General features: G+C 37.6%; 1 protein-coding gene across 6 annotated transcripts in view; it reads right to left on the bottom strand.

The window, feature by feature from the left end:
- Positions 1 to 13,110, bottom strand: part of PHKA1 (phosphorylase kinase regulatory subunit alpha 1) — a 140,427-nt gene that overhangs the window by 43,173 nt on the left and 84,144 nt on the right. For all 6 annotated transcript variants that reach the window (XM_029240554.1, XM_029240558.1, XM_029240557.1 and 3 more), the window contains 2 exons: positions 3,792 to 3,901; positions 2,592 to 2,736 (listed from right to left, as the gene is read on the bottom strand). In XM_029240554.1, coding sequence (XP_029096387.1) covers positions 2,592 to 2,736; positions 3,792 to 3,901 — 255 coding nt within the window. The remainder of the gene's footprint in view (positions 1 to 2,591; positions 2,737 to 3,791; positions 3,902 to 13,110) is intronic.

Consider the following 13,110-nt stretch of genomic DNA (forward strand, 5'->3'; position numbering starts at 1 on the left):
TCACTGATATTCTTCAGTAGATAAAAATTTATAAATGTTCCACAGTCTTCATGTACTATAACTCTTATCAATATAAAATATCCTTTATATCCCATTTACTGATTTGTGCCTTGAATTCTATTTGCTATTTTTGATATTAATATTGCCATCATTGCTTTCTTTTTGTTAGCGTTTACATGATATATCTTTATGTCTTCCTTTATTTTCTGTTTTTCCATACAATTTTATTTTAGGGATAGCTTTTGTAAGTAGCATCTAGCTAGATTTTGCTTTTACCTATCCTAGGAATCTATATTTAATATGAGAATTTAACTAATTCACATTTTAATGTGATCACTAATATGTTCATTCTCATTTCACCAGCACAAAATTTTCCCTGACAAAAATACACAGCTATTAGTAATATAGGTTTTGGAGACTGACAGACCTGGTTTGAGGCCTGATTCTGTTGCTTACTAGCTTTGTGACTACAAAATGAATCACCTTCTTCATCTATAAAATGGGGGCTATTAACAGTACCTACCTGAATAGGGTTGTTGTGGAGATGTCAAAATAAAGCACTGAAAGGACTTAGCTCAGTGCATGGCACAGAGAAAGTGCTCAATAAACATTGCAGTTATTATTGCTATTGATACTTCTGTTTTTTTGTTGTGTGACCATGTACCAAGTATCAAAACTTTGTGACTTAAATCTAGATCTTAATTTTATTCTTCCTCCCAAGCTATGGCTGTATATCTCATCCCAACTATTAGGCATTTCAATTTTGAAACCTCTGTCACTATAAACTCAACATGTCCCTTTACAACTGGCATCTTCCTTTATAATTTCTCTGCTTTTATCAATGGCAGCATTATTTACCTAGTCTCTCTAAATGTTGGCATTATCTTGATTCATATCTCATATCTAGTCGGCCAACACCTGACTTGCAGGTGGTGTTTAAAATGACTCTTGTATCCTTCTTTCCCACTCAATTTTTACTATCATCAATCCAGTGTATCTTCTCATCACCTCATACTTGGATTAGTTTCCTTGATATCAGATTCTTCTAACTACAGTGTATACTGTCACTAAGTCAATATTCCCTAAATATCACTTTCATCATATCACTCCTTGCTCAAAAACTTTTAATAGCTTCAGACTTCTGAGACAATTTGTTTTAAATTTATCTGCTTATTTTCAAGGTCTTCATAATCTGACCCCATTTGACTAATCCAATTTTGTTGATAATTATACTCCAACATGAAAGGCCCACTCTATTCAGCGTGGCCTCTTCACTGTCCACTCACAAGTCAAGGGCATCCCTGCCTCCAGGCTTCACCCATGGTATTTTTTCCCTCACCTAAAGTACCTTTCCTTCTTCTCTCCTCATATATGAATACTACACATCCCAAAAAGCCTGGATAAGTCCCACCTAGTCAAGAAATTTTCTTTGACAACTTGATCACTGTCACTGTAAAATACTAATCTAATGGTTTAGTACTTCTTTATATACTGTCTTGAATTGTTTTCTATTAATTTTGTGAATTAGCTTTGTTTCTCCAATTAGACTTTATACTTTCTAAAGACAGTTCTGGGAACACAGTAGTTATTAAATGGGCACTTGTTAATTGTTTCAAATAAAGAAGAAAGACAAAAAGAAGAAAGACTACCCTACTTCCTCAACTCCTGTGCTTTTTTTTTTTTTTTACATTTTTTGAGTGTTTTATTTATATCAAACTGGATAAAATGTGTGTATTTCTCAGACAGAAAAGACATGTCGAGGTAGAAATGAACCTTTCAACTATTCATGGGTACACAAGTACACTGGACTCCTGTGCTTTTGAAGCACTTTAGAGATGTGACCAAAATCCCTAACAGTCTGTTGGGACTTTGAATGATTTATGACAAAGGATTCTTCTCTAATGAAAAGGAATTCTATGTACTTTGGTAGTACAAACAGGCCTTTGGAAGCAACAGCAGAGATACAGAAAGGAAGCAGTGCTTCAGTATTGGCTCTAGTCCTCCAGGAACTGAGAGAACAACAAAGCTTTTCACTCAGTTTCAAGTAAGCAATGTCAGGAAGCCCAGCTAATAAAGGAAAGATAAACTGAAAGGCTTTTTACTTTTCCCTGCTAGATTTTATTGCTTCAGTTAGGCAAGCCTTGCAAAGAGAAGTTTAGGAACTTATCTATAAAATCTTGATGCTCCACTGGAGTAAGACAGATGCAGAATATAGTATTACTGTCTTTAAAATGAATCGTATTAATAAAGTTTCTGTAAATTGGCCTAGAAACCAATTATCTGAAGTAGCCCCAAACAAGTTATTCTATTACATCTCTTGAATTATAGCTCTCAAACCCCTTGAAATATTCTTGTGTATTGGTTTATTTGTTACATATTTATTCTAAAACATAAGCTCCGTGAGAATAGAAACCTCATCTGCCATATTCACCCAGTGCTTTGAAAAGTGCCTGGCACAAAACAAGAGCTTAAAAAAACTGCTGAAAGAATAAATGACAAAAAGTAGCTTTCCAGTGACTCTATGATTTTGAAGGGCCAACCACATGACTTATTTCAAAAATACATTAGTTCCTTGCCTCATACATCCTTACCAAGCATGCTGTGTGAGATGGGGAAGGTGATGGTGGGCTGGCCTGTCATTCTCCAGCGGCTACAGAGATAGGAGAGGTCTGTTCTAAGCATTTCCACTATCATCTTGTTGTCCAGAGCCAGGTAGAATTGTTGCTGGTCTATAAACTGAGAAAAAGGAAAATAACAGTTCAGAATAATTTACTCTCACAACTATCAAATAATATTTCAAAGTGCTCATATATACACAAGCGTATATAAGATATCACAGGGGCAACAATACCTCCAAATTTAATGCCTAATTCTTCCCAAAGTATCTGGTGGCTTACTGGTACAAACAGTAGTTCTGGACATTTTTAGTGTGTTATAGTTTACAAAGTGTTTTCAAGTACATGATTTTATTTAATTCTAACAACCCAGTGAGGGCTTTTCTCCTTTTTAATAGATAAAAAATAAGGCCAAGAGACACTGAGTAGATTAGCAAAGTTATACGACTAGCAAACGGCAAAATCAGAGATAGAATCTATGGTCCATTATTCTTTCATCTATAACTCAGTTGCACTATTTCAGATGTAAGATGACAAAAGAAAGCTTAAGCTTTCTTTTCAGAAAATAGTTTATCCTCCTATTCATACATATAATAAGGCTTGCTATTATAATATGGGTAATAAACATCAGGCTAATAAACAGTGTATAATCATGGCTAAAACAGCACTGACATTTTTGTTTAGAAGAGGATATCAGAGATTTCTGGGCATGTAAAGAGGGCACTTCCCCAAAACAAATAGAAAACTTAATTCAGTACCTGAATAAAAAAGACTATATTTTGTTTATAAAGAATACAGTATTATTTTTAATCTTTAATAAAGAGTACTTTTAAAAGTATTCCAACATTTATAAAATCCTTAATCACTGTTTCTGCAACACCCAGGACTACTCTTGGTAGTCACAGTCACTTGGCATAGCTCTGTGCTTCAAGATCAATTCAGTCCAACCCAACAAAGATTGGGTTGGCCAAAAAGTTCGTTCACGTTTTTCCATAACATCTTATGGAAAAAACCAAAACGAACTTTTTGGCCAACCCTATTTATTGAGCAACTTAATATATACAAGGTCACATGAAACTCTGACACTTGTCTCAACTCCACTAAATGCTTTATTTCTATAGTGTTTCTCTTTTATTTCCATTCATCTCAATGCACATTAAAGCTCAGTCCACCCACCTGTGGAGTGAAGGTAAAGACAGTTTTCCGAATGTCATAGAGTTTTGAAGTTCCAAGGACTCCCATGTGTCTGTAGGGTCTTCCACTGAGTTTCATTCTGCTGTTGCATCCTGATATAGAATTGAGAAATGGTCAAGGTATTTTTGCAAATCCTATCAGCAAACATTTTTGTAATAGTTTACACTTCCTCATTGAACAAACTAAGCTCTGTGTCTCAAAATTAGTGTACATGTCATATACAGGGCCATACTAAGCACTGTGGGGCTTTCCAAGAGAAAGACTAGGCAGTTATCTCTGTTCTTAAAGAAATGTATGCTCTTATAAAGAAGCTAAATCATCTAGATGCATATAAAAATTAAGAGTTCTATGAATGATAGAATGTTATTATCTATATTCATAAGGAAATTCACTGAATTTCCTTAAAGCCCATGAAAAGTGCAAAAGCTATTCTGATTATCAAACTTATCAGGGTAAACTACACCTCAACAAAGCTGAACAAAAACCTCATCCGTTTAGAGGAGCTTCAAGATGGCAGAAGAGTAAGACACAGAGATCACCTTCGTCTCCACAAATACATCAGAAATACATCTACATGTGGAACAGCTCCTACAGAACACCTACTGAACGGTGGCAGAAGACCTCAGACCTCCCAAAAGGCAAGAAACTCCCCACGTACCTGAGTAGCGCAAAAGAAAAAACAGAGAAAAGAATAGGCACGGGACCTGCACCAGTGGGAGGGAGCTGTTAAGGAGGAAAGGTTTCCACACACTAGGAAGCCCCTTCGCGGGTGGAGACTGTGGGTGGCGGAGGGGGGGAGCTACAGAGCCATGGACGAGAGCGCAGAAACAGGGGTGTGGAGGGCAAAGTGGAGAGATTCCCGCACAGAGGATCGGTGCTGACCAGCACTCACCAGCCTGAGAGGCTTCTCTGCTCACCCGCCGGGGTGGGCGGGGGCTGGGAGCTGAGACTCGGATCCCAGAGAGAGGACTGGGGTTGGATGCGTAAACACAGCCTGAAGGGGTTAGTGCCCTACAGCTAGCCGGGAGGGAGTCCGGGAAAAAGTGTGGAGGTGCCGAAGAGGCAAGAGACTTTTTCTTGCCTCTCTGTTTGCTGGTTAGCGAGGAGAGGGGATTAAGAGCGCCGCTTAAAGGAGCTCCAGGGACGGGCGCGAGCTGCGGCTATCAGTGTGGACCCCAGAGACAGGCATGTAGACGTTAAGGTTGCTGCAGCCACCAAGAAGCCTGTGTGCAAGCACAGGTCACTATCCACACCTACCCTCCCGGAAGCCTGTGCAGCCCGCCACTGCCAGGGTCCCGTGATCCAGGGAAACTTCCCCAGGAGAACACACGGCGCGCCTCAGGCTATTGCAACGTCATGCCGGCCTGTGCCGCCGCCGGGTAGCCCCGCAACCGTACCCCTCCCTCACCCCGTCCTGAGTGAGCCAGAGACCCCGAATCAGCTGCTCCTTTAACCCCAACCTGTCTGAGCAAAGAACAGACGATATCAGGCGACCTACATGCAGAGAGGCGGGTCCAAATCCAAATCTGAACACTGGGAGCTGTGCGAACAAAGAAGAGAAAGGGAAATTTCTCCCAGCCGCCTCAGGAGCAGCGGATTAACTCTCCACAATCAACTTGATGTACACTGCATCTGTGGAATACCTGAATAGACAATGAATCATCCCAAATTGAGGAGGTGGACTTTGGAAGCAAAGATATATATATTTTTTTCGCTTTTTCTCTTTTTGTGAGTGTGTATGTGTATGCTTCTGTGTGTAATTTTGTCTTTACAGCTTTACTTTTACCATTTGTCCTAGGGTTCTGTCTGTCCGTTTTTTCTTTATTACGTTAAAAAAATTTTTTCTTAATAATTAGTTTTTATTTTAATAACTTTATTTTATTTTATCTTCTTTCTTTCTTTCTATTTTTTCTCCCTTTTATTCTGAGCCGTGTGGATGAAAGGCTCTTTGTGCTCCTGCCAGGCGACAGGGCTGTGCCTCTGAGGTGGGAGAGCCAAGTTCAGGACACTGGTCCACAAGAGACCTCCGAGCCCCATGTAAATATCAAACAGCGAAAATCTCCCAGAGATCTCCATCTCAACGCCAAGACCCAGCTTCACTCAACGACCAGCAAGCTACAGTGCTGGACACCCTACGCCAAACAACTAGCAAGACAGGACCACAACCCCACCCATTAGCAGAGAGGCTGCCTAAAATCATAATAAGGCCACAGACACCCCAAAACACACCACCAGACGTGGACCTGCCCACCAGAAAGACAAGATCTAGCCTCATCCACCAGAACACAGGCACTAGTCCCCTCCACCAGGAAGCCTATACAATCCACTGAACCAACCTTAGCCACTGGGGACAGACACCAAAAGCAACGGGAAATACGAACCTGCAGCCTGCGAAAAGGAGACCACAAACACAGTAAGTTAAGCAAATTAAGAAGACAGAAAAACACACAGCAGATGAAGGAGCAAGGCAAAAACCCACCAGACATAACAAATGAGGAGGAAACAGGCAGTCTACCTGAAAAAGAATTCAGAATAATGATAGTAAAGATGATCCAAAATCTTGGAAATAGAATAAATACAAGAAACATTTAACAAGGACCTAGAAGAACTAAAGAGCAAACAAACAGTGATGAACAACACAATAAATGAAATTAAAAATTCTCTTGAAGGGATCAACAGCAGAATAACTGACGCAGAAGAACGGAGAAGTGACCTGGAAGATAAAATAGTGGAAATAACAACTGCAGAGCAAAATAAAGAAAAACGAATGAAAAGAATTGAGGGCAGTCTCAGAGACCTCTTGAACAACATTAAATGCACCAACATTCGAATTATAGGGTCCCAGAAGAAGAACAGAAAAAGAAAGGGGCTGAGAAAATATTTGAAGAGATTATAGTTCAAAATTTCCCTAATATGGCAAATGAAACAGTTAATCAAGTCAAGGAAGCACGGAGAGTCCCATACAGGATAAATCCAAAGAGAAACACGCCAAGACACATATTAATCAAAGTATCAAAAATTAAATACAAAGAAAAACTATTAAAAGCAGCAAGGGAAAAACAACAAATAACACACAAGGGAACCCCCATAAGGTTAACAGCTGATCTTTCAGGAGAAACTCTGCAAGCCAGAAGGGAATAGCAGGATATATTGAAAGTGATGAAGGAGAAAAACCTACAACCAAGATTACTCTACTCAGCAAGGATCTGATTCAGATTTGAGGGAGAAATTAAAAGCTTTACAGAGAGGCAAAAGCTAAGAGAATTCAGCACCACCAAACCAGCTTTACAACAAATGCTAAAGGAACTTCTCTAAGCAGGAAGCACAAGAGAAGGAAAAGACCTACAATAACAAACCCAAAACAATTAAGAAAATGGGAACAGGAACTTACATATCGATAATAACCTTAAATGTAAATGGTTTAAATGTTCCAACCAAAAGACACACACTGGCTGAATGTATACAAAAACAAGACCAGTATATATGCTGTGTACAAGAGACTCACTTCAGACGTAGGGAAACATACAGAGTGAAAGTGAGGGGACAGAAAAAGATATTCCATGCAAATGCAAATCAAAAGAAAGCTGGAGTAGAAATTCTCTTATCAGACAAAATAGACTTAAAAAAAAAGACTATTACAAGCGACAAAGAAGGACACTACATAATGATCAAGGGATCGATCCAAGAAGAAGACATTGTAAATATTTATGCACCCAACACAGGAGCACCTCAATACATAAGGCAAATACTAACAGCCATAAAAGGGGAAATCAAAAGTAACACAATCATAGTATGGGACTTTAACACCCCACTTTCACCAATGGACAGATCATCCAAAATGAAAATAAATAAGGAAACACAAGCTTTAAATGATACATTCAACAAGATGGACTTAATTGATATTTATAGGACATTCCATCCAAAAACAACAGAATACACATTTTTCTCAAGTGCTCATGGAACATTCTCCAGGATAGATCATATCTTGGGTCACAAATCAAGCCTTGGTAAATTTAAGAAAACAGAAATTGTATCAAGTATCTTTTCTGAACACAACGCTATGAGACTAGATATCAATTACAGGAAAAGATCTGTAAAGGATACAAACACATGGAGGCTAAACAACACACTACTTAATAACGAAGTGATCACTGAAGAAATCAAAGAGGAAATCAAAAAATACCTAGAAACAAATGACAATGGAGACAGGACGACCCAAAACCTATGGGATGCAGCAAAAGCAGTTCTAAGAGGGAAGTTTATAGCAATACAATCCTATCTTAAGAAACAAGAAAGATCTCAAATAAAAAACCTAACCTTACACCTAAAGCAATTAGAGAAAGAAGAACAAAAAAACCCCAAAGTTAGCAGAAGGAAAAAAATCATAAAGATCAGATCAGAAATAAATGAAAAGGAAATGAAGGAAGCGGTAGCAAAGATCAATAAAACTACAAGCTAGTTCTTTGAGAAGAAAAACAAAATTGATAAACCATTAGCCACACTCATCAAGAAAAAAACGGGAGAAGCCTCAAATCAATAGAATTAGGAATGCAAAAGGAGAAGTAACAACTGACACTGCAGAAATACAAAGGATAATGAGAGATTACTACAAGCAACTCTATGCCAATAAAATGGACAACCTGGAAGAAATGGACAAATTCTTAGAAATGCACAACCTTCCAAGACTGAACCAGGAAGAAATAGAAAATATGAACAGTACAATCACAAGCAGTGAAATTGAAACTGTGATTAAAAATCTTCCAACAAACAAAAGCCCAGGACCAGATAGCTTCACAGGCAAATTCTATCAAACATTTAGAGAAGAGCTAACACCTATCCTTCTCAAACTCTTCCAAAATATAGCAGAGGGAGGAACACTCCCAAACACATTCTACGAGGCCACCATCACCCTGATACCAAAACCAGACAAAGATGTCACAAAGAAAGAAATCTACAGGCCAATATCACTGATGAACATAGATGCAAAAATCCTCAACAAAATACTAGCAAACAGAATCCAACAGCACATTAAAAGGATTATATACCATGATCAAGGTGGGTTTATCCCAGGAATGCAAGGATTCTTCAATATTCGCAAATCAATCAATGTGATACATCATATTAACAAACTGAAGGAGAAAAACCATATGATCATCTCAATAGATGCAGAAAAAGCTTTTGACAAAATTCAACACCCATTTATGATAAAAACCCTCCAGAAAGTAGGCATAGAGGGAACTTCCCTCAACATAATAAAGGCCATATGTGACAAACCCACAGCCAAGATCGTCCTCAGTGGTGAGAAACTAAAACCATTTCCACTAAGATCAGGAACAAGACAAGGATGCCCACTCTCACCACTCTTATGCAACATAGTGTTGGAAGTCCTAGCCATGGCAATCAGAGAAGAAAAAAAATGAAAGGAAACCAAATTGGAAAAGGAGACGTAAAGCTGTCACTGTTTGCAGATGACATGATACTATACACAGAGAATCCTAAAGATGCTACCAGAAAACTACTAGAGCTAATCAATGTATTTGGTAAAGTAGCAGGATACAAAATTAATACACAGAAATCTCTGGCATTCCTATACAATAATGATTAAAAATCTGAAAGTGAAATTAAGGAAACACTCCCATTTACCATTGCAACTAAGAGAATAAAATACCTAGGAATAAACCTACCTAAGGAGACAAAAGACCTGTAGGCAGAAAATTATAAAACACTATGAAAGAAAGTAAAGATGATACAAATAGATGGAGAGATATACCATGTTCTTGGACTGGAAGAATCAACATTGTGAAAATGACTATACTATCCAAAGCAATCTACAGATTCAATGCAATCCCTATTAAACTACCACTGGCATTTTTCATAGAAGTAGAACAAAAAATTTCACAATTTGTATGGAAACACAAAAGACCCCGAATAGCCAAAGCAATCTTGAGAACGAAAAACGGAGCTGGAGGAATCAGGCTCCCTGACTTCAGACTATACTACAAAGCTACAGTAATCAAGACAGTACGGTAATGGCACAAAAACAGAAATATAGATCAATGGAACAGGATAGAAAGCCTAGAGATAAACCCATGCATATATGATTACCTTATTTTTTGATAAAGGAGGCCAGAATACACAATGGAGAAAGGACAGTCTCTCCAATAAGTGGTGCTGGGAAACCTTCACAGCTACATGTAAAAGAATGAAACTAGAACACCCCCTAACACCATACACAACGATAAACTCAAAATGGATTAAAGACCTAAATGGAAGGCCAGACAGTATCAAACTCTTAGAGGAAAACATAGGCAGGACACTCTATGACATAAATCACAGCAAGATCCTTTTTGACTCACCTACTAAAGAAATGGAAATGAAAACAAAAATAAACAAATGGGACCTAATGAAACTTCAAAGCTTTTGCACAGCAAAGGAAACCATAAACAAGACCAATAGACAACCCTCAGAATGGGAGAAAATATTTGCAAATGAAGCAACTGACAAAGGATTAATCTCCAAAATTTACAAGAAGCTCATGCAGCTCAATTAGAAAAAAACAAACAACCCAATCCAAAAATGGGCAGAAGACCTAAACAGACATTTCTCCAAAGAAGATATACAGATTGCCAACAAACATATGAAAGGATGCTGAACATCATTAATCATTAAAGAAATGCAAATCTTTAATGATTAATGAGATATCATCTCACACCGGTGAGAATGGCCATCATCAAAAAATCTACAAACAATAAATGCTGGAGAGGTTGTGGAGAAAAGGGAACCCTCTTGCACTGTTGGTGGGAATGTAAATTGATACAGCCACTATGGAGAACAGTATGGAGGTTCCTTAAAAAAACTAAAAATAGAACTACCATATGACCCAGCAATCCCAGTACTGGGCATATACCCTGAGAATACCATAATTCAAAAAGAGTCATGTACCAAAATGTTCATTGCAGCTCTATTACAATAGCCAGGATATTGAAGCAACCAAAGTGTCCATCGACAGATGAATGGATAAAGAATATGTGGCACATATATACAATGGAGTATTACTCAGCCATAAAAAGAAACGAAACTGAGTTATCTGTAGTGAGCTGGATGGATGTAGAGTCTGTCATACAGAGTGAAGTAAGTCAGAAAGAAAAACAAATACCGTATGCTCACACATATATATGGAGTCTAAGAAAAAAAAATGTTCCTGAAGAACCTAGGGGCAAGACGGGAATAAAGACACAGACCTACTAGAGAATGGAGTTGAGGATATGGGGAGGGGGAAGGGTAAACTGTGACAAAGTGAGAGAGTCGCACGCACGTATATACACTACCAAACGTAAAATAGATAGCTAGTGGGAAGCAGCCGCATAGCACAGGGAGGTCAGCTCTGTGCTTTGTGAGCACCTAGAGGGGTGGGATAGGGAGGGTGGGAGGGAGGGAGATGCCAGAGGGAAGAGATATGGGAACATATGTATATGTATAACTGATTCACTTTGTTATAAAGCAGAAACTAACACACCACTGTAAAGCAATTATACTCTAATAAAGATGTTAAAAAAAAAAGTCCTCAGTTTAAAGATGGCATACTAAACTGGAAAAAGTGAAAAAGGAGTGCATCTTGATCTCCTTCAACAGCATAGTACTTACAGATTTTATTCAATGGGAAAACACATTTTATCCAAATAAGTCAAGATATGTTAACATGTCTGACAGGAAATTTTGTGGAAGGTTACAGTAAAATTTGCTTTGTAGGGCAGCTATTTTGAAAACTGTGAAGAGGTGGGAGACTTGAACTATCAGACAGCTACAAAAGTAAGGTACAATTTTGATGAAAATTTAAATAGAATATATACATCATGTGTCTCAGTATCGTCTATGTGTGTATATACGTATGTATGTGTATACATACACGTGTGCACATTCACACACATCCACCTTATTTCTCTGAGTAAAAGATGTCTTCTTTTTACAGTTTAGCATTCTGAAATTAGAATATACCTGTCAATTGATGTCTGTGCTAAATGTAGTTGAATTTCTTTTTGTCTTTCAAAAGGCAATTATTACATATTACAATGCCTCTTACAATGAGGAAGTATTTCATTTATTCAGACACGTTTTCCTTTTATAACATAGGATAACACTATACACATTGTTCCCAAACTCTTTTTCCCCAAAATCTATATTAAATATCCTTTCATGTCAGTACTGACAGAATTAGTACTACTGTTTTGGGGGTGCTGGAACACACTTTTCTTGGGGATTTCATTTTTGCCCCTTCTTTATCCTATGTATGATACTTATCATATATGCCACATTTTTAGTGTTGCTTCAGTCTTAGGGACAGAACCAGAGAGCTGTCAGTGTCTTTTTCTATATTCCAGTGTCCACTCTGTAAAACACACACTTTACCTGAGACTGATATCATAAGCAGTATCCATTGTTCTCTCCATTTTGTTTCTTTTTTATTATGGCAAAATATACATAAAATTTATCATTTTAACCAGTTTAAATTGTTCAGTGGCATTAAGCACATTTGTAATGTTGTACTACTATTACTCCCACCCATCTTCAGAAAATTTTCATCTTCCAAAACTGAAACTGTACCCATTAAACAATAACTCCACTTGCTCCCCTCCTCCCAATCCCTGGCAATCACCATTCCTTCTGTCTCAGTGAATTTGCTTACTCTAGGTACCTAATATATGTAGAGTCATACAATATTTATCCTTTTGTGACTGGCTTATTCCACTTAGCATAAAGTCTCAGGGTTCATACATTTTATAGTATGTGTCAGAATTTTACTCTTTTTTTAGGCTGAATAATACTCCATTGTATGTATAGACCACATTTTGTTTATCTTTTCATCCATCAATGGATGCTAGGTTCTTTTTTTTAAATTGCTTATAGTATAATATATTAAAGTACATGAATCTTAAATGTAAAATTTGATGAATTTTTACATAGCAAACACATAACCTAAATCAAAATATGGAACATTATCAGCACTGCAGAAGCCTCCATTGTGCCCCTTCCCAGGTATTAACATCCCACAGGCCCCAAAGTTAACCACCATTCAAACTTCCACCATCATAAGTAAGTATGATTTGTCCATTTTTGAGCTTTATATTAATAGAATCATACAGTATCTACTTTTTGTATCTGGTTTCTTTCACTCAACATTATATCTATGAGATTCATCCATATTATTGTACATAGAATTAGTTCATTCATTTTCATTGCTGTATAATATTCCACTGTACGAATGTATAATTATTTATCCATCCACTTGTTGACAGACATTTGA

Source organism: Monodon monoceros, unplaced genomic scaffold, assembly GCF_005190385.1.
Source record: "Monodon monoceros isolate NGI ecotype Baffin Bay Population unplaced genomic scaffold, NGI_Narwhal_1 Super_Scaffold_22, whole genome shotgun sequence".
Lineage (NCBI taxonomy): Eukaryota > Metazoa > Chordata > Mammalia > Artiodactyla > Monodontidae > Monodon > Monodon monoceros.